The sequence below is a fragment of the Anomaloglossus baeobatrachus genome, chromosome 1 (assembly GCF_048569485.1).
Source record: "Anomaloglossus baeobatrachus isolate aAnoBae1 chromosome 1, aAnoBae1.hap1, whole genome shotgun sequence".
Taxonomy (NCBI): Eukaryota; Metazoa; Chordata; class Amphibia; order Anura; family Aromobatidae; genus Anomaloglossus; species Anomaloglossus baeobatrachus.
Window position 1 is genome coordinate 482,655,894 of NC_134353.1, and position 22,846 is coordinate 482,678,739.

The window sequence follows — 22,846 nt, forward strand, 5'->3', positions numbered from 1 at the left end:
GGGCCCATTTCCCATCAGAACTCCAGAGCCCTGAAGCTGACGGCATGGCCATTGAGACCTGGATATTAACAAGAGCGGGATTCTCCCCCGCGGTTATTGCCACCATGATCAGTGCCCGAAAGTCTGCTTCATCCCGCATTTACCACCGTACGTGGAAAATCTTCCTTTCATGGTGCAGGGAAACTAACGTCCAGCCTATGCCTCTGGTGATCCCCAGAATTCTCGATTTTCTACAGTCTGGTTTGCAAGCGGGGTTGGCTCTCAGTTCCCTTTTTAAAGGGCAGGTCTCAGCGCTCTCAATCTTCTACCAATGCCGCCTGGCTCAAAAACCGCAAGTAAAGACCTTCCTCCAGGGCGTTTCCCATCTAGTTCCCCTGTACAAACGGCCGCTGGAACCAGGGGACCTCAACCTTGTTCTGGACGGTCTCCAGAGGTCTCCCTTTGAACCTCTCAAAGAATCCTCCCTTGCTCTTCTGTCCTGGAAAGTAACATTCTTAGCGGCAATTACGTCCATCAGACGGGTTTCGGAGCTGGCAGCCCTCTCTTGCCATGAGCCTTTTCTGATCTTTCACCAGGACAAGGTGGTTCTGCGCCCCCTTCCGGATTTCCTTCCAAAGGTTCTTACCCAGTTTCATTTGAACGAGGACATTGTTCTGCCTTTTTGTCCACACCCAGTTGATAGGGTGGAAAGGTCTCTGCATTCGTTAGACCTCGTCAGAGCTCTCAGATATTACATATCCAGGACAGCCCCCTTTAGGAAAACGGACTCTTTGTTCGTCATTCCTGAGGGGCCTAAGAAGGGACAGGCAGCTTCAAAGGCGACGCTGGCTCGCTGGATTCGCTCTGCGATCCAGGAAGTCTACCGCTTGCAACTCAAGCCCATTCCTAGTGGGCTGCGGGCTCATTCCACGCGAGCAGTTGGTGCTTCGTGGGCCATTCGGCATCAGGCTTCAGTGGAACAGGTGTGTAAGGCTGCGACCTGGTCTAGCCTACATACGTTTTCAAAGCATTACAGAGTCCATACCCAGGTTTCAACTGAGGCAAATCTGGGTAGGAAAATTCTGCAAACGGCAGTAGAGCACCTCTCTCAGTAGGCGCTCCAGGCTGTCCGGGACTGGTTCCTAGTTCTTGGGTTATGTTGTCTTCTTTTATGTTTCCCACCCATGGACTGCTTTAGGACGTCCCATGGTCCTGTCCCCCCCAATGAGGCGTCAGAGAAAAACGGATTTTTGTGTACTCACCGTAAAATCGTTTTCTCTTAGCCATCATTGGGGGACACAGCACCCACCCTGTTGCCCTGTTGGGCCTTGGCTCTCTCAGTACCTTATTTGGTAATGACTCTTTTTTTTTTTTTTTTTTTTTTTCTCCTCATGTTCCTCTGTTTAGAAGTTTTTACTGTGTTTTGTTTTTTTTGGGTTTTTTTTTCTCCTCCTGCTTGTGTACTAAAACTGAGCTTGCCTGGCCCGGCCAGGGGGTGTATACTGCAGAGGAGGAGCTATGCTTTTGCATCTACTTAGTGTCCTCCTATGGATAGGCAGCATAACACCCATGGTCCTGTGTCCCCCAATGATGGCTAAGAGAGAGCGATTTTACGGTGAGTACACAAAAATCAGTTTTTTCACTTCTCAGATGTGTGCCTGCTAGGCACGAGCAGAATCGTTATCTGCTTGTGCCGTTTAACCCCTTAAATGACGCTGTCAATATGTGACAGCACCATTATGGCATCGGCGGTAAACCTTTACTCACCGGCAGATACCGGAAGTCACGTGACGTGATCATGTGACTTCTGGTGGTGGTCATGGTAGCAAAGGGTCATGTGATGACTCCTGTAGCTCAAATGAATCACTTTTAGTTTCACCCGCCCGAGAGCTGGGTGAGACAGAAAATGAGCATATCTGCTGTTCACAGCTGTGTATCTGTGATCAGATATGGCACAGCGATCAGACAGCTGATCCATATAGTCCCCTATGGGGACTAGTAAAATAAAAAAAAGTTTTAAATTAAAAAAAATAAATAAAAAAAACCCCTAAAAGTTCAAATCACCCCCCCCCCCTTTCGCCCCATTGAAAATTAAAGGGTTAAAAAAATATACACATTTGGCATTGCCGCGTTCAGAAATGCCCAATCTATCAAGATATAAAATCAATTAACCTGATCAATAAACTGCGTAGCGGCAAAAACATTCCAAACGCCAAAATTACGTTTTTTGGTCACCGCAAGTTTTGTGCAAAAATGGTATCATTAAAAAATCGTCAGCCTGAGACCCAAAAAATAAGCCATAACTGAACCATAGATCCCGAAAAATGAGAACTCTGCAGGTCATGGAATATGGCGTAAAACGTGCGCCTTTTTTTTCGGACAAACTTCTGATTTTTTTTTTTTTATTTTATTTATTTTTACCCATTAGATAAAAGTAAACCTGTTCATGTTTGGTGTCTACGAACTTGCACCGACCTCAGGCATCACTCCCACACATCAGTTTTACCATATAGTGAACACTGAATAAAATATCTCAAACAATAGTGCTGTCGCACTTTTTTTTTTGCAGTTTTTTGTAAAACTCATGGTTTCATTTAAAAGTACAGCTCGTTCCGCAAAAAATGAGCCCTAACATGACCACTGACAAATAAAAAAGTTACGGGTCTCTGAAGAATGGCGAAAAAAAGCGAAAAATCAGGCGTCGTGAAGGGGTTAAACTATCGCACAAGAATAAAATTTAAAAAGTTTTTGCAAAAAAAATGAATTCCTTGTGAAAGGATAAAGTGCAAAAGAAAGCAGATTGTGTCTAGCTATATGCATTACAATATAGTGCAAAAGCTGAGACGTATAGCAACTATAACTAACAAGGTAAATAGGCAGAGCCACATCAGCTGAGCACACAGTGTGAGCCTATACAGAGTGCAGTGTAGAGTCTGATAGTATAGTTTAGGTGTCAAAATAAATAAGCAGAGCCACATCTGCGGAGCACAAAGTGTGAGCCTATACAGCAGGGGTGGGCAATTAATTTTCCCAATGGGCCGCATGAGAAATTGGGATTGTTTTAGAGGGCCGGACTAATATAATTAGCTCAGTTCTACCCAATACTGAATATATACTATCCCTTCATAAACAAACAGTAAGTTAAACATTAATAGGCTATGTGCACACAGTGCGTTTTTCGCGGCGTTTTTGCGCGTTTTTCGGGTGCGTTTTTGGCCTCAAAACTGCAGGACTTTGCTTCCCCAGCAAAGTCTGAGTTTTAATTTTTGCTGTCCCCACACATCTGTTTTTTTTTCAGCTGCGTTTTTGTGGTGCCACAAAAACGCAGCATGTCAATTATTCCCGCGTTTTTCACTGCGCTTTTCATCCATTGAGTTCAATGGGATGTTGAAAGACGCAATGAGAAACGCAAATAGCTGCGTTTTGGTGCGTTTCTAAGACCAAAAACGCAGCTATAAACGCAGGAGGTGGGTAGTAAAGTGACGTGTACAGGAAGAGTATTCCTTCTGTCAGTATATACAGAAGCGTGAATCCTCCCGGTACCGTCACCGCCGCTTCCATCTCCCGTCCTGTGCATGTATGCTGCCGTGCGGCGCCATGTCTGGGCGGGAGGTGGAAGCGGCTGCGAAAACAAAAGTTAACAGTAGAAAAAAAAAAAGTTATACTCACCTGTCTGCAGCCTCCCGGTGCTATGCCCGCTCCCAGATTCTGTCACGGTATCGCCGCTCCGGCTGTGTGCAGACGGCCGGGAAACCACCGATGGATCACCTGATGCAGTCACCTGACGCATCAGGTGATCGTAAGTATCGCGGTGACGCGGGCGCCCGGCCGGTATCAGCGGATGCGTCAGGAGACTTCATCCCTGATTACCGGCAGCTGCTGCAGCGATCGGACGGGATCAGACTCCCGCCCCATCGCTGCAGGAGCTGCCGGTAATCAGCACATACTCACTTATTTTTTTTTTTTTTTTTTTTTTTTTGCACCGATGCATCTGCTGATTGTATAAAAGCCGATTATACAATCAGCTGATGTGTGATGGGATTCAGGCACTTGATCCTGACACATCATCTGATCACTTTGCCTTCCAGCAAACCGATCAGATGATATTGGATCCGGATTGGACGGCGCGGGACCCTGACCCAGGATTACTGCGGAGGGGGGGTTCTTTATTTCAATAAAGATGGAGTCACTAATTGTGTTGTGTTTTATTTCTAATAAAAATATTTTTCTGTGTGTTGTGGTTTTTTTTTATCTTTACTAGAAATTCATGGTGGCCATGTCTAATATTGGCGTGACACCATGAATTTCGGGCTTAGGGCCAGTTGATAATATACAGCTAGCCCTAACTCCATTATTACCTAGCTAGCCACCCGGCTTCAGGGCAGCTGGAAGAGTTGAATACAGCGCCAGAAGATGGCGCTTCTATGAAAGCGCCATTTTCTGGGGTGGCTGCGGGACTGCAATTCACAGCGGGGGTGCCCAGAAAGCATGGGCACCCTGCACTGTGGATTCCAATTTCCAGCTGCCTAGTTGTACCCGGCTGGACTCAAAAATTGGGCGATGCTCACGTCATTTTTTTTTAAAATTATTTCATGAAATTCATGAAATAATTTAAAAAAAAAAAAAAAAAAAAAAAGGGCTTCCCTGTATTTTTGGTTCCCAGCCGGGTACAAATAGGCAGCTTGGGGGCAGCCCGTACCTGCCTGCTGTACCCGGCCAGCATACAAAAATATGGTGACGCCCACGTCATTTTTTTTGGTTTGGGGGGGGGGGGGGGGCGCAAAGAAATCTTGCATACAGTCCTGGAAGGAGGATGCTGAGCCTTGTAGTTCTGCAGCTGTCTGCTCTTCTGCATATACTAGTGGAGAATGAAGAACACATTGAAGAAGGAAATGACATCAGACCTTTTTTTTTTTTTTTGTTTACTGATAAACTCATAAAGACGCAGTGAGCAAAAACGCAGCAAAACGCAGCAAAAAAACGCACCAAATCGTGGCAAAACGCGTGCGTTTTTCTTTGTCGCTCCATTGGGAGACCCAGACAATTGGGTGTATAGGCTATGCCTCCGGAGGCCGCACAAAGTATTACACTAAAAGTGTAAAGCCCCTCCCCTTCTGCCTATACACCCCCCCGTGCTCCCACGGGCTCCTCAGTTTTTTGCTTTGTGCGAAGGAGGCAGACATGCACGCACAGCTCCACAGATTGGTCAGCAGCAGCTGCTGACTATATCGGATGGAAGAAAAGTGGGCCCATATAGGGCCCCCAGCATGCTCTCTTCTCACCCCACTCTTGTCGGCGGTGTGGTTAAGGTTGAGGTATCCATTGCGGGTACGGAGGCTGGAGCCCACATGTTGTTTTCTTTCCCCATCCCCCTCAGGGCTCTGGGTGAAGTGGGATCCTATCGGTCTCCAGGCACTGAGACCGTGCTTCATCCACAACTCCTGTGGAGCCTGCTGGATAGGAGCCGGGTATCGTTCAGGGACATGGCCCTGCTACTTGGAGGTACTCTGTATCCCTGTGGGGACAGCGCACAGCAACACTCCAGCTTTGCTGGGTGTGCTTGTGCACCGGGGACCGCGGCGCTGACCGGGTTAATATGTGCCATTACACACTCAGCGCTGCTGAGTGTGTTTATGTATAGGGACTGCCGCACTGACCGCCGCTGCCACCGCGGCGCGGCTGGGACTTGTAGTGCGCCGGGGACTTCCACGCCGGCCGCGCTTTTACGGCGGCCGCGTTTATTACTAGAGTCCCCGGCTTTTTTGCGGCCTAGTTTCCTTTCTTACCACCCCCAGCCCTGACAGGCAGGGGAAGGGCGGGACGCTGCACAGAACGAGCAGCACTGAGGGCTGGAGCATGCTTTGCATACTCCACCCCTCTCACTGTGCGGGCACCAGTTCCCGCACTTTCTGCGTCACGCCCACGGCTCCCTCCTCTCCTCAGGACGCCGGCAGCCATTCCTGTCAGCTCCTCGGACGCTGCAGAGGGGGACAAAGTGTGGGAGACCCAGGCAGGGACTCTGGTGGCCTCACAACCGCTTTAAGCGGGTGGTAAGCAGCACCTGTGGTGCTAGCCCCATTGTGCAGTAGTGTAACATTATATGTTTATGGTATATATATTTTACACTGTATGGTGCACAGTTGATTTCTGGCTATATACCCTATTGTGTTGCTCAGGGAAGATAATAGCATGGCGCCCATGAAAGGCAGGGGTGCCAAAACACAGGTTTTTTATGCTGCCTGCGCCGCATGTACGACCCCGCTACCGGCAGGTTCCACTGACCCTCATTGTGTGCACTGTTCGGCCCCTGTGGCACTTACTCAGCCAGAGCCTCTGCTAAGAGGGGCCCAGGGGGAGCCACCTGCTGACACTGTCCAGGTGACGGGGACGGAGTTTGCAAAACTCTCTGAGACTATGGCTAAGATACTAGAAGCCTTGCAGTCCAGGCCGGTATCTCAGCACAGGGACTCTGTTGAATCTTTGTTCCCTGGCCCACCTCAGTTGGACCAACAATGTCCTCCCGGGGTATCTCATGGGTCCCAGGCGGAGGGTTCTGACACAGACCCCAGCCCCAGACCGACTAAGCGAGCTCGCTTAGAATTTCCCTCGACATCATCATATTGTGCAGGGTCTCAGAGGGGGGAATCTCTGGTTGATGAAGCGGACACAGTTGATCAGGATTCTGATCCTGAGGCCGCTCTCAATCTTGATACTCCGGACGGGGACGCCATAGTGAACGATCTTATTGCGTCCATCAATCTAATGCTGGATATTTCTCCCTCAGCTCCTCCGGCGGAGGAGTCGGCTTCTCAGCAGGAGAAATTCCGTTTCAGGTTTCCCAAGCGTACACCGAGTATGTTTCTGGACCACTCTGATTTCAGAGAGGCAGTCCAGAATCACCATGCTTGTCCAGATAAGCGTTTTTCTAAGCGCCTTAAGGATACACGTTATCCCTTTCCCCCTGACGTGGTCAAAAGTTGGGCTCAGTGTCCCAAAGTGGATCCTCCAATCTCCAGACTGGCAGCTAGATCCATACTTGCAGTGGAAGATGGGGCTTCACTCAAAGATGCCACTGACAGGCAGATGGAGCTCTGGTTGAAATCCATCTATGAAGCTATTGGCGCTTCTTTTGCCCCAGCATTCGCAGCCGTATGGGCGCTACAAGCTATCTCAGCAGGTCAAGCGCAAATTGACGCAGCCACACGCACGTCCGCGCCACAGGTGGCGTCCATAACCACTCAGACGTCGGCATTTGCGTCTTACGCTATTAATGCTGTCCTGGACTCTGCGAGCCGTACGGCGGTTGCAGCCGCCAATTCGGTGGTACTCCGCAGGGCCTTGTGGCTACGGGAATGGAAGGCAGATTCTGCTTCCAAAAAGCGCTTAACCAGTTTGCCAATTTCTGGCGACCGATTGTTTGGCGAGCGTTTGGATGAAATCATCAAACAATCCAAGGGAAAGGATACATCCTTACCCCAGCCCAAACCGAACATACCCCAACAGAGGAGGGGGCAGTCGAGGTTTCGGTCCTTTCGGGGCGCGGGCAGGTCCCAATTCTCCTCGTCCAAAAGGCCTCAGAAAGATCAAAGGAACTCTGATGCATGGCGGTCTAAGTCACGTCCTAAAAAGACCACCGGAGGTGCCGCTACCAAAGCGGCCTCCTCATGACTTTCGGCCTCCTCACTCCGCATCCTCGGTCGGTGGCAGGCTCTCCCTCTTTTGCGACACCTGGCTGCCACGGGTAAAAGACCGTTGGGTGAGAGACATTCTGTCTCACGGTTACAAGATAGAGTTCACCTCTCGTCCCCCGACTCGATTCTTCAGGTCATCCCCGCCTCCCGAGCGAGCCGAGGCTCTTCTGCAGGCGCTGGGCACTCTGAAGGCGGAAGGAGTGGTGGTCCCTGTTCCTCTTCAGCAACAGGGCCACGGTTTTTACTCCAACTTGTTTGTGGTCCCAAAGAAGGACGGGTCTTTCCGTCCTGTCCTGGACCTGAAACTTCTCAACAAACACGTAAAGACCAGGCGGTTCCGGATGGAATCCCTCCGCTCCGTCATCGCCTCAATGTCCCAAGGAGATTTCCTTGCATCGATCGATATCAAAGATGCTTATCTCCACGTACCGATTGCTCCAGAGCACCAGCGCTTCTTGCGCTTCGCCATAGAAAACGAACACCTGCAGTTCGTGGCACTGCCGTTCGGCCTGGCAACAGCCCCACGGGTTTTCACCAAGGTTATGGCTACTGTAGTAGCGGTCCTCCACTCTCAGGGTCACTCGGTGATCCCGTACTTGGAAGATCTGTTGATCAAGGCACCCTCTCAAGAGGCATGCCAACACAGCCTCGACGCTACCCTGGAGACTCTCCAGAGTTTCGGGTGGATCATCAATTTTCCAAAGTCAAATCTGACACCGGCCCAATCGCTGACATACCTTGGCATGGAGTTTCATACCCACTCAGCGATAGTGAAGCTTCCGCTGATCAAGCAGCGGTCACTACAGAAAGGGGTACAATCTCTCCTTCAAGGCCAGTCACACCCCTTGAGGCGCCTCATGCACTTCCTGGGGAAGATGGTGGCAGCAATGGAGGCAGTCCCTTTCTCGCAGTTTCACCTGCGTCCTCTTCAATGGGACATCCTACGCAAATGGGACAGGAGGCCGACGTCCCTCGACAGGAACGTCTCCCTCTCTCAGGCGACCAAAGCTTCCCTTCGGTGGTGGCTTCTTCCCACTTCATTATCGAAGGGGAAATCCTTCCTACCCCCATCCTGGGAGGTGGTCACGACGGACGCGAGTCTGTCAGGGTGGGGAGCGGTTTTTCTCCACCACAGGGCTCAGGGTACGTGGACCCAGCAAGAGTCCTCGCTTCAGATCAATGTTCTGGAAATACGGGCAGTGTATCTTGCCCTGAAAGCGTTCCAGCAGTGGCTGGAAGGCAAGCAGATCCGAATTCAGTCGGACAATTCCACAGCGGTGGCATACATCAACCACCAAGGCGGCACACGCAGTCGGCAAGCCTTCCAGGAAGTCCGGCGGATTTTGATGTGGGTGGAAGCCACGGCCTCCACCATCTCTGCAGTTCACATCCCAGGCGTGGAAAACTGGGAAGCAGATTATCTCAGTCGCCAGGGCATGGACGCAGGGGAATGGTCCCTTCACCCGGACGTGTTTCAGGAGATCTGTTGCCGCTGGGGGGTGCCGGACGTCGACCTCATGGCGTCCCGGCACAACAACAAGGTACCGACGTTCATGACACGGTCTCAAGATCCCAGAGCTCTGGCGGCAGACGCCTTAGTTCAGGATTGGTCGCAGTTTCAGCTCCCTTATGTGTTTCCTCCGTTGGCACTGTTGCCCAGAGTGTTACGCAAGATCAGGGCCGACTGCCGCCGCGTCATCCTCGTCGCTCCAGACTGGCCGAGGCGGTCGTGGTACCCGGATCTGTGGCATCTCACGGTCGGCCAACCGTGGGCACTACCAGACCGACCAGACTTGCTATCTCAAGGGCCGTTTTTCCATCTGAATTCTGCGGCCCTCAACCTGACTGTGTGGCCATTGAGTCCTGGATCCTAGCGTCTTCAGGATTATCTCAAGACGTCATTGCCACTATGAGACAGGCTAGGAAACCAACGTCCGCCAAGATCTACCACAGGACGTGGAAAATTTTCCTGTCGTGGTGCTCTGCTCAGGGTTTTTCTCCCTGGCCTTTTGCCTTGCCCACTTTTCTGTCCTTCCTTCAATCTGGACTGGAAAAGGGTTTGTCGCTCGGCTCCCTTAAGGGACAAGTCTCAGCGCTCTCTGTGTTTTTTCAGAAGCGCCTAGCCAGACTTCCACAGGTACGCACGTTCCTGCAGGGGGTTTGTCACATCGTTCCTCCTTACAAGCGGCCGTTAGAACCCTGGGATCTGAACAGGGTGCTGATGGTTCTTCAGAAACCACCATTCGAGCCAATGAGAGATATTTCTCTCTCACGCCTTTCGCAGAAAGTGGTTTTTCTAGTAGCAGTCACTTCACTTCGGAGAGTGTCTGAGCTAGCAGCGCTGTCATGCAAAGCCCCTTTCCTGGTGTTTCACCAGGACAAGGTGGTTCTGCGTCCGGTTCCGGAATTTCTCCCTAAAGTGGTATCCCCCTTTCATCTCAATCAGGATATCTCCTTACCTTCTTTTTGTCCTCATCCGGTTCACCAATGTGAAAAGGATTTGCACTTGTTAGATCTGGTGAGAGCACTCAGGCTCTACATTTCTCGGACGGCGCCCCTGCGCCGCTCGGATGAACTCTTTGTCCTTGTCGCTGGCCAGCGTAAAGGGTCACAGGCTTCCAAATCAACCCTGGCTCGGTGGATCAAGGAACCAATTCTCGAAGCTTACCGTTCTGCTGGGCTTCCGGTTCCCTCAGGGCTGAAGGCCCATTCTACCAGAGCCGTGGGCGCGTCCTGGGCTTTGAGGCACCAGGCTACGGCTCAGCAGGTGTGTCAGGCAGCTACCTGGTCGAGCCTGCACACTTTCACGAAACACTATCAGGTGCATACCTATGCTTCGGCGGATGCCAGCCTAGGTAGACGAGTCCTTCAGGCGGCGGTTGCCCACCTGTAGGAAGGGGCCGTTTTACGGCTCTATCACGAGGTATTATTTTACCCACCCAGGGACTGCTTTTGGACGTCCCAATTGTCTGGGTCTCCCAATGGAGCGACAAAGAAGGGAATTTTGTTTACTTACCGTAAATTCCTTTTCTTCTAGCTCCAATTGGGAGACCCAGCACCCGCCCCTGTTTTTTTGTGTGTACACATGTTGTTCATGTTGATTGGTTTCAGTTCTCCGATATTCCTTCGGATTGAATTTACTTTAAACCAGTTTATAATTCTTTTCCTCCTTCTTGCTTTTGCACCAAAACTGAGGAGCCCGTGGGAGCACGGGGGGTGTATAGGCAGAAGGGGAGGGGCTTTACACTTTTAGTGTAATACTTTGTGCGGCCTCCGGAGGCATAGCCTATACACCCAATTGTCTGGGTCTCCCAATTGGAGCTAGAAGAAAAGGAATTTACGGTAAGTAAACAAAATTCCCTTCTTTGCCGCGTTTTTTCGACGCAGGTGCGTTTTTGTGCGTTTTTAGCGGCCAAAAACGCAGCGTCAAAAAGACGCAGTGTGCGCACATAGCCATAAGATTCAATGAAAATGTAGGGGGCATACACATTACTGGGGTCAGTGGGGAGCATAGATATTACTGGGGTCAGTAGGAACATACACATTACTGGGGCCTGTGAAGCATACAAACTGGCCCTGGTGTTCTGTGGAGCATACAAACTGGCCCTGGTGGCCAGTGGAGCATGCATACTGGCCCTGGTGGCCAGTGGGGCATGCATACTGACAGTGGTGGCCAGTGGGGCATGCATGCATACTGACAGTGGTGGCCAGTGGGGCATGCATGCATACTGACAGTGGTGGCCAGTGGGGCATGCATGCATACTGACAGTGGTGGCTAGTGGGGCATGCATACTAACAGTGGTGGCCAGTGGGGCATTCATACTGGCCCTGGGGGTGCTGAGGGCACAGGCAGGCAGCACTGCAGCAGCAGAGCCTGAGTGCTCCTCTGGCTGCTTTCTCTGTGTCCCCTGTGTGTCTACTTCTTCTATTGCAGGCACAGGGGGGACCTGAGAAGACACAAGCGCTGCTCCCCTGCTCTCCCCCCTCCTGCAGGTACTCTGCTCTCTCCCTGCTGCTACTGGTGCACTTACCTCAATTTGTAGAACAGACGTTTTTGAAGCAGCCGCTGTGTAGATAAGCCAGTCATATGTGAGGATTCTGGGTAGAAGGGGCAGGCAGAGGGGGCGTGGCCAGCATCGAGCGAGCAGGAGGAGGGGACAAGGGAGGCATCCGAGGAGTGTGTGTCCAACATTGAAGGGGTGTGGACGACATCAAAAGGGGCGTGGCTAACAGATGCCGTAGAAGGCATTCAGAGGGGGCATGACCGACAGAGTGGGGGCGTGGCAGCTGCTTATGACTGCACTGCGGGATGCATAGCTCCCGGCAGTGAGAGCGAAGCTGAGGCATAGATCAGGCCACGCCTCCAACTCTCAGCAAGACTGGCGGGGCGGGCTGGTCACAGACAGTAGGCGGGCTGCCCCTTGCCCAGGTCTGCTATACAGAGTGCAGTGTAGAGACTGATAGTATAGTTCAGGGGTGGGAAACCTTTTTCCAACCGGGGGCCATTTGGAAATTTCTACCAACCTTCGGGGGCCGCACAAAATTATCAATGTGAAAATGACCCTGCTATATTTGGTCAAACAATTAATTAACTTACCCCTACTGTGGTGGCCGGAGCGGCTTCTCTTTGGTGCGGCTGTGATGTTTGGTGATACTAATCCTGTTGCTTCTCACAGCTGCTTTTTAATTTTTGTCTGGGTCTGGAGCGCAGTCAACTCTGTGATAAGATTGGTAAATCATATACATCACATAACAGATGCTGTATATACAGTTAGGTCCAGAAATATTTGGACAGTGACACAAGTTTTGTTATTTTAGCTGTTTACAAAAACATGTTCAAAAATACAATTATATATATAATATGGGCTGAAAGTGCACACTCCCAGCTGCAATATGAGAGTTTTCACATCCAAATCGGAGAAAGGCTTTAGGAATCATAGCTCTGTAATGCATAGCCTCCTCTTTTTCAAGGGACCAAAAGTAATTGGACAAGGGACTCTAAGGGCTGCAATTAACTCTGAAGGCGTCTCCCTCATTAACCTGTAATCAATGAAGTAGTTAAAAGGTCTGGGGTTGATTACAGGTGTGTGGTTTTGCATTTGGAAGCTGTTGCTGTGACCAGACAACATGCGGTCTAAGGAACTCTCAACTGAGGTGAAGCAGAACATCCTGAGGCTGAAAAAAAGAAAAAATCCATCAGAGAGATAGCAGACATGCTTGGAGTAGCAAAATCAACAGTCGGGTACATTCCGAGAAAAAAGGAATTGACTGGTGAGCTTGGGAACTCAAAAAGGCCTGGGCGTCCACGGATGACAACAGTGGTGGATGATCGCCGCATACTTTCTTTGGTGAAAAAGAGCCCGTTCACAACATCAACTGAAGTCCAGAACACTCTCAGTGAAGTAGGTGTATCTGTCTCTAAGTCAACAGTAAAGAGAAGACTCCATGAAAGTAAATACAAAGGGTTCACATCTAGATGCAAACCATTCATCAATTCCAAAAATAGACAGGCCAGAGTTAAATTTGCTGAAAAACACCTCATGAAGCCAGCTCAGTTCTGGAAAAGTATTCTATGGACAGATGAGACAAAGATCAACCTGTACCAGAATGATGGGAAGAGAAAAGTTTGGAGAAGAAAGGGAACGGCACATGATCCAAGGCACACCACATCCTCTGTAAAACATGGTGGAGGCAATGTGATGGCATGGGCATGCATGGCTTTCAATGGCACTGGGTCACTTGTGTTTATTGATGACATAACAGCAGACAAGAGTAGCCGGATGAATTCTGAAGTGTACCGGGATATACTTTCAGCCCAGATTCAGCCAAATGCCGCAAAGTTGATCGGACGGCGCTTCATAGTACAGATGGACAATGACCCCAAGCATACAGCCAAAGCTACCCAGGAGTTCATGAGTGCAAAAAAGTGGAACATTCTGCAATGGCCAAGTCAATCACCAGATCTTAACCCAATTGAGCATGCATTTCACTTGCTCAAATCCAGACTTAAGACGGAAAGACCCACAAACAAGCAAGACCTGAAGGCTGCGGCTGTAAAGGCCTGGCAAAGCATTAAGAAGGAGGAAACCCAGCGTTTGGTGATGTCCATGGGTTCCAGACTTAAGGCAGTGATTGCCTCCAAAGGATTCGCAACAAAATATTGAAAATAAAAATATTTTGTTTGGGTTTGGTTTATTTGTCCAATTACTTTTGACCTCCTAAAATGTGGAGTGTTTGTAAAGAAACGTGTACAATTCCTACAATTTCTATCAGATATTTTTGTTCAAACCTTCAAATTAAATGTTACAATCTGCACTTGAATTCTGTTGTAGAGGTTTCATTTCAAATCCAATGTGGTGGCATGCAGAGCCCAACTCGCGAAAATTGTCACTGTCCAAATATTTCTGGACCTAACTGTACATCACAGGAGACACTGGGGGCATATACATCACACAAGGGGCTGGGGACATGTATATGTCCCCAGCCCCTCCTGTGATGAATATGTCCCCAGTCCCTCCTGTGATGTATATGCCCCCCGCCCCTCCTGTGATGTATAAGTCACAGGAGACGCTGAGGACATGTACATCACAAGAGGGGCTGGGGCGCAGGCGCCACACGAGGGCTGGGGCGCAGAGATCACTTGCGGAGCCCTGACATCAGTGGGGCGGGAGGAGGGACACACAAACCTGGGGTGATACACAGCATTGGGGCGTACACAGCACTGAGGGGAGGGGGGGCCACAAAGGACTGGACAGGGCACACAGCAGCAGAGGGCTGGCGCTGGACACAGCAGCGCTGGACTCGCAGCATCGGAGAGCAGGCACCGGACACGCAGCTCAGAGGGCCGGGGGGGGGGGGGCGGGAACGCAGCTCAGAGGGCCGGGCAACGCAGAGCACTAAACCCGCCCACAAACTAAGTCCTCTCTCGTTGGCACTGGCCAGCGGGAGAACACATTGGTAAGCACAGCAGCACATGTGCGGATTTAAAGGGCCGGTGGCGAACAAGATGACGGTGGCAGCTCAAGCACTGCCACCCCCCGGGAATCTGCCCGGGGGCTGCATAAAAGGGCCAGAGGTTCCCCACCCCTGGTATAAGTTAGTCTGGGTGTCAAAATAAATAGGCAGAGCCACATCAGCTGAGCACGAAGTGTGAGCCTATACAGAGTGCAGTGTAGAGACTGATAGTATAGTTAGTCTGGGTGTCAAAATAAATAGCTGTACATGCAACAATAGGGGAGATCAGAGTATTTATCAAATGATAGTATAAACAAGAATGTTAATCGGGTAAACTTACATGTGGATGAATGCAAATGAGCTCCGTCCAGTCCAGCCGCCCCAATGCACGTATCTTGACCCACTGTCCGGTCTTCATACCTGTATCACCATAATAGACGCTTTTTATTCTTTGTTAATTTTAATTTAGATACAATTAAAATATATATTCGGCCTTATACTTCTGGTTTTCTGTTGGTGATTGGTATGATTTAGTTTATGGCCCCCTATACTAGTATAAAAGGGTACATTTTGTTGACTATTTTATTGCTCAATACATAATGCTAAATTGGGAATCTCTCCATACTTCACTTAAAGGTAATCTGTCACGTTGAAAAAATGCTATTAACATGTATATGAGGTTAATTTGCAGGTTAAACTGAATCTGTCACCAGGTTTTTGCTCCCTGATCTGATAGCAGCATAACGTAGGGACAGAGCTGCTGATTCCAGCGATGTCACTTACTGAGCTGTTTGATGTCAATTTTTATATAATCCATGTTCTCTCTTCTGCAGATCTAGCAGTTATACAGAGATCGTGAATATGCTGGACTACCTGCAGCACGCTAAATAGTCCTGTAATGAATGAGATCCTTGTTTAATCAGCAGTAGATTATCAAAATTATACTAAACAGCTCGGTAAGGGACACATCGCTGGAATCAGGATCTCTGCCCCTACATTAGGCTGCTCTCACATGAGATAGCAATAACCTGGTGACAGATTCTCTTTTTTAATAGCATTCTAAACCTGTCCATTCACAGAGTGGTGACTGAACCCGCACATCCCCTGAGACTAAAACTGGGCACATGACTGCTGATTTAATCAGCCATCAAGTGTCTCTAACACATGCCTGCTGCTGGTAACCAGTTAAATCCAGCTGTCAATCTCGCAGTGGGATTTAACACAAGCCGATGTGGGCATTGTCATTCCCCTGACATGGTTGCAGGGTGCCAATAATGGGCTGTCATGACTGCCAGTGGTTAGCTGTTGACCCTTGCGTCTGTCATTACAATCTTCCTGTGAAAGCTGGCTGCGAGCTGACATTCATGGGAGATATTTCTGCTATATATATTTTTTTTTTTTTTTTTTGCAATTTCACTGCAGTTGGAATTTTTCCCATTTTCCATTACATTGTGGCAGAGTGGTGTCATTCATAAGTATAATGCCTTCCTCATAAGATGAGCCCTCATATGGCTATATTGGTGGAAAAATAAATAAGTTATGACACTTGGAAGAAGAAGAAAAAAAAACGAGAAAATCCCCATGTGGTGTTTTTATAACTTTTTTTTCTTTTCTTTTCAGGGCGTAATGGCATGGCAATAACGCTGGTGACTCAGTATGATATTCATCTGGTGCACGCTATAGAAGAAAAAATCAGTGAGTGTTTGGTTATTTCTCCTTTTGGTTATTTGCATTCTTCATTGGTTTACAATTCCTTTTGTGTGGATCATGCCCTTTTTGGCCTTCAGCTTAGTGATCTTTCCTCCTATTAAGTTTGCCATGGATCTCCTTACTCATGGTTCATGTTGCGTGCTTCTTAATCATGTGCATTTGGAGTTCTGGGTGATGGACATGACAATATATCAGAAGATGTTTAACCGTAAGCTTTCACTTTATTAAATCTATGTTTCTCATTTGCAGATCTGAAACTACAGGAACATAAGGTAAAAGAAAGTGAAGTCCTGGAAATCCTCACCCAAGTCAATGTTACCAAGCGGGAATGTGAAATTGTAAGTCTGCTCAGCTCCTCCTAGCTGTCATGGAATCCTTCTATTACATTGGTAACACGCGATGGTCTGCTCTGTACTGACAATCATTCTTTACTGCTCCTAGAAACTTGAATGTACAGACTTTGATGAGAAGAAGGAGATAAACAAGAGGAAACAGCTTATATTAGAAGGGAAGGTGAGGTGCAACCCATTGTAGTAATGGAATTGGCTCTATGATGTCAATTCATGGGGACATGCTTAAATGTATACATGGAGAGTAAATATTCCCTACATTAATGATCAAAGCTAGAAATATTGTCAAATAACATGATATACAAAACTAGTTAATCTTTTATAATGGACATACCCACTTGAATCTATGTACTGAGACTGCTTTTCCTAATCAGCAGCCCCTGGTAAATAGTGGTAAGTCTTTGGCTTTCCCCAGAAATAAACGATAGAATTATGAAACTTTTATATTTCTTTGTCGCTCCATTGGGAGACCCAGACAATTGGGTGTATAGCTACTGCCTCCGGAGGCCACACAAAGTATTACACTTTAAAAAGTGTAACCCCTCCCCTCTGCCTATACACCCTCCCGTGCATCACGGGCCCATCAGTTTTTAGCTTTGTGTTGAAGGAGGCACACATGCACACAAGCTCCACATTTTAGTCAGCAGCAGCTGCTGATTATATCGGATGGAAGAAAAGAGGACCCCCACGGGGCCCCCGGCATGCTCCCTTCTCACCCCACTAAGTCGGCGGTGCTGTTAAGGTTGAGGTACCCATTGCGGGTACAGAGGCTGGAGCCCACATGCCGTTTTCCTTCCCCATCCCTTAGAGGCTCTGGGAGAAGTGGGATCCTAACCGGTCACCATTCACTGGGACCGAGCTCCATCCGCAGCCCCTGGGGGAATCTGATGGACAGGAGCCTGGATATCATCAGGGACAGGGACTCACTCAGCCGGAGCCTCCGGCACTGGTGGGACCCTCGGCTCAGGTGGTACCGCCGGTTTCCACTGCACAGATGGAAGGGACAGAGTTTACATTTTTGACTGAGAAACTCTGAGTCGCTTCACATTCCATGGCTCAGTCTATGGACAGATGGTCGGCTAAGATACTAGACGCTTGGCAGTCCAGACCGGTAACACAGGGCTAGGGCACTGTGAGTTCATCGCCCCCAGGCCCCTCTCGGTCGGTACAGCAAAGGGCTCCTGGGGTGGCACCCAGATCCCACGGTGAGAACTCCGACACGGACCGCAGCCTCAGACAGGCTAAGCGGGCTTGCTGGGAACCTTCCCCGACTTCATCACGTGGTTCGGGGTCTCAGCATGAGGACTCTCTGGAGGATGAAGCGGAGGTCGCAGCTCAGGGCTCTGATCCTGACGTTGCTCTCTTTCTGGATACACCTGAAGGGGACGCCATAGTAAATGACCTTATAACGTCCATCTACCAGGTGCTAGTCCTTCTCCCCCAACTCCACCTATAGAGGAGTCGGCTTCACAGTAGGAGAAACACCAGTTTCGGTTTCCCAAACGTACCCGGAGTGCTTTTTTCGATCACTCTAACTTCAGAGATGCTGTCCAGAAGCACGGAGCATTTACGGACAAGCGCTTTACTAAGCGCCTTAATGACACACGTTACCCTTTCCCCCCTGACGTAGTTAAGGGTTGGGCTCAGTGTCCCAAGGTGGATCCTCCAGTTTCCAGACTGGCGGCTAGATCCGTAGTATTAGTGGCAGATGGTTCATCGCTCAAGGATGCCACTGACAGGCAAATAGAGCTCATGATGAAATCCATCTATGAAGCCATAGGCGCGTCTTTTGCTCCGGCCTTCGCAGTCGTGGGGGCATTCCAAGCTATCGGCTTGTCTGTCCGAGACTAATGGGGTCGCAAGTACCTCTGCCCCGCAGGATGTGTCTTTGACTTCACAGGCGTCGGTTTTTTCGTCCTACGCCATGAACGCCGTCCTGGACTCTGCGAGCCGTACAGCGGTAGCATCCGCCAATTCGGTGGCAGTCCGCAGGGCCATGTGGATACGCGAATGGAAGGCAGACTCTGCGTCCAAGAAGTTCTTAACCGGTTTGCCATTTTCTGGCGACCGTCTGTTTGGCGAGCAATTGGATGAAAAACGGATGGGTGAGACACATTCCGTCTCACGGTTACAGGATAGAGCTCAGCTCTCGCCCTCCGACTCGTTTCTGCAGATGGAGTTGTGATCCCCGTTCCGTTTCACGAACGTGGTCGCGGTCTTTACTCCAACTTTTTGGGGGTACCAAAAAAGGACGGATCATTCCGGTCCGTTCCGGGCCTCATTCTGCTCAACAGACACGTGAGAACCAGACGGTTTCGGATGGAATCTCTCCGCTCAGTAATCGCTTCGATGTCCCAGGGAGTCTTCCTAGCATCAATCGACATCAGGGATGCTTATCTCCATGTGCCGATTACACCAGAGCATCAACGCTTCCGGTGTTTCGCCTCCGGGTCGAACACTTTCAGCTCGTGACTCTGCCTTTCGGCCTGGCGACAGTTCCACAGGTCTTCACCAAGGTCATGGCATCAGTGGCGATGGGCCTACACTCTCAGGGACACTCGGTGATCCCTTACTTAGACGATCTCCTAAGTCAAGGCACCCTCCCGGGTGGCATGTCAACACAGCCTGAACATTGCTCTGGAGACTCTCCAGAGGTTCGGGTGGATCATCAATTTTCCAAAGTAAAAATTGACACCGACCCAATCACTGACTTTCCTCGGGATGGAGTTTCATTCTCCCTCAGAGATAGTGAAGCTACCGCTGGACAAACAGAGTTCGCGGCAGACAGGGGTGCACTTTCTCCTTCGGGCCCAGTCTCACCCCTTGAGGCGCCTCACGCGCTTCCCAGGGAAGATGGTGGCAGCAACGGAGGCAGTTCCCTTTGCGCAGTTTCATCTGCGTCCACTCCAATGGCACATTCTCCGCAAATGGGACAGGAGGTCGACGTCCCTAGACAGGAACGTCTCTCTTTCACTGGCAGACAAAGCCTCTCCTCAGGGGTGGCTTCTTCCCACTTCTTGGTCGAAAGAAAAATCCTTCCTGCTCCCATCCTGGGCTATGGTCACGACGGACGAGAGTCTGTCAGGGTGGACAGCGGTCTTCCGCCACCACAGGGCTCAGGGAACTTGGACTCTGACAGAGTCCTCCCTTCAGATCAATGTTCTGGAGATAAGGGCAGTGTAGCTAGCCCTAAAGTCGTTCCAGCGGTGGCTGGACGGCAGGCAGATCCGGATACAGTCGGACGACGCCACGGCGGTCGCGTACATCAACCACCAGCACAGAGCGCTGGCGGCGGACGCATCAGTCCAGGACTGGTCGCAATTTCGACTGCCTTATGTATTTCCTCCTCTGGCGCTGCTGCCCAGGGTGTTACTCAAGATCGGGTCCGACTGACGCCGCGCCATCCTCGTCGCTCCAGACTGGCCGAGGAGGTCGTGATACCTGGATCTGTGGCACCTCACGGTGGGTCGACCGTGGGCACTCCCAGGACCGACCAGACTTGCTGTCCCAAGGGCCATTTTCCATCTGAATTCTGCGGTCTTCACCCTGACTGGGTGGCCATTGAGTCATGGCTCTTAGCGTTCTTAGAGTTATATCTATCACACCTTTCGCAGAAGGTGGTCTTCCTAGTGGCAGGCACATCACTTCGGAGAGTGTCTGAGCTAGCAGCGCTGTCATGCAAAGCCCCCTTCCTGGTGTTTCGCCAGCATGAGGTGGTTCTGCGTCCGGTCCCGGAATGCCTTCTTAAGGTGGTATCCCCCTTTTCTTCTCAATCAGGATATCTCCTTACCTTCTTTTGGCTCTCATCCAGTTCACAGTTGTGAAAAGGATGGCACTTGTTAGATCTCGGGAGAGCACTCCGGCTCTTCTTTTCGCACACTGCGCCCCCGCGCCGTTCTGATGCGCTCTTTGTCCGTGTCACTGGCCAGAGTAAGGGGTCGCAGGCTTCCAAGTCAACCTTGGCTCGGTGGATCAAGGAACTGATCCTTGAAGCCTACCGTTCTTCTGGGCTTCCGATTCCTTTGGAGCTGAAAGCCCATTCTACCAGAGCCGCAGGGGCATCCTGGACATTGCGTCACCAGGCTACGGCTTAGCAGGTGTGGCAGCACTACCTGGTCGAGTTTGCACACTTTCACGAAACACTATCAGGTTCATGCCTATGCTGTGGCAGATGCCAGCCTAGGTAGGCGAGGCGGTTGCTCACCTGTAAGAGAGGGCCGTTTTTTTCGGCTCTTTTTATCGAGGTATTCTTTTACCCACCCAGGGACTGCTTTTGGACATCCCAATTGTCTGGGTCTCCCAATGGAGCGACAAAGAAGAAGGGAATTTTGTTTACTTACCGTAAATTCCTTTTCTTCTAGCTCCTATTGGGAGACCCAGCACCCGCCCCTGTTCCCTTCGGGCTGTTGTTCTTTTGTGTACACATGTTGTTCATGTTGAAGGGTTCTTTTGGTTCATGGTTTCAGTTCTCCGAACATCCTTCGGTTTGAATTTACCTTAGACCAATTTATAAGTTCCTCCTTCCTGCTTTGGCACCAAAACTGATGGGCCCGTGATGCACGGGAGGGTGTATAGGCAGAGGGGAGGGGTTACACTTTTTAAAGTGTAATACTTTGTGTGGCCTCCGGAGGCAGTAGCTATACACCCAATTGTCTGGGTCTCCCAATAGGAGCTAGAAGAAAAGGAATTTACGGTAAGTAAACAAAATTCCCTTCTTATTCCACATACTCTCCACTGATGACAACACACTTCTTACATTGGTATTCCAAGTTCTGTAAGCCTAGCAAATAGAAGGATTATGGTTGTGCCTCAAACCAGGAATCTGTAGCAGCCATAGCATCAGAAATGGTGGGAAATTTGGTACGCTTGAGGTGTTTCTTCAGGTTTGGAAAAGGATGATAGTCAGAGGGAGCTAGATCTGGTGAATAAGGTGGGTGGTCAACCAGCTGGAAGCCCAGTTTTGCTGTGGTCGCTTGTGCAGTGTGAGCGGAGGTGTTGTCTTGCTGGAACAAGATTACTTTGGACAGCTTTCCGTGCCTTTTGGCCTTCAGAGCTGCCTTCAATTGGTCCAAACATTCAATGTAATACCTTGCATTGGTGGTGGAACTCCTTTTGAAGGTAGTCCACTAGCAGCACGCCCTCCATATCCCAGAACACAGTTGCCATCACCTTAGTGGCTGGTTTTTGCACCCTGAACTTCTTTGGACGAGAAGAACCACTGTGCCTCCACTCTTTTGACTGCTCCTTGTTTTCAGGGTTATACAAATAAATCCAGGTCTCATCCATAGTGACCAGTCGATCCAGAAAGTTCTTATCAGTCTGGAAACGCTGACAAATGGACACGGAAGTTTTCACTCATCTGCTTCTCTGATCTGTTGTCAAACATTTGGGGACCCACTTGCAGATAGCTTCCTCATGTCCAAATGTTCATGGATAATGACACAAACATGTTCATTGGAAATCCCCATGATTTCTATTGTTTTAGCTAAAATTTGTCGCTTCTCCAGTATGAGGTTGTGCACAACATCAACGATCTCCGGAAACATAACCACTCTTGGTTGTCCAGGACGTTCCTCATTATTGGTGCTGAAGTGGCCCATTTTACATTTGGCAAACCAGCCCAGTTCTTAACTGTAGAATATGAAGGCATTGATCTCCCAATGTCTGCGATATGACCATGAATATATTTTGTGGACTCTCCTTGCAGAAACAAGAATTTTATCGCTCCTCTGCTCTGTTGATGTGAATATCGCATTAGACTCCAGCATTTTGTTTTTCCGCATGGGTAGAACACTGTTGCCATAAGAAACACAAAATTTTGAAAACCTATATTAGACACACAAGGCTTTCATGTGATGTAACATTCATTACCATAGAAACAAAAAAACTCACAAAAAAAAAACTTATCAGCAGCCCCTCATATAATCATTATCTGATCATTTTTCATGGCAAGTAGTATGGAAGTCATCACACTGATGCAAGCTTATTGAATAGTTGCTGCTAAAAAGAGGCCCTCACTATTCTGTGAAGGCTTTCCACGAGATTTTACATAGTGATCATTGTTAAACACTGATATTGGATGAGAAAAAATGGTCCAGTTCATCCTAAGGATGTTTGATGTTGCAGATGCTCAAGTTCTTCCACACCAAACTAGTCACACTG

General features: G+C 49.5%; 1 protein-coding gene across 2 annotated transcripts in view; it reads left to right on the forward strand.

Annotated features, from left to right (window-relative positions):
• The window catches only part of DDX49 (DEAD-box helicase 49), a 118,841-nt gene that overhangs the window by 90,816 nt on the left and 5,179 nt on the right, over positions 1–22,846 (forward strand). For both annotated transcript variants that reach the window (XM_075315102.1, XM_075315109.1), the window contains 3 exons: positions 16,245–16,319; positions 16,584–16,672; positions 16,776–16,847. In XM_075315102.1, the coding sequence (XP_075171217.1) occupies positions 16,245–16,319; positions 16,584–16,672; positions 16,776–16,847 (236 nt within the window). The remainder of the gene's footprint in view (positions 1–16,244; positions 16,320–16,583; positions 16,673–16,775; positions 16,848–22,846) is intronic.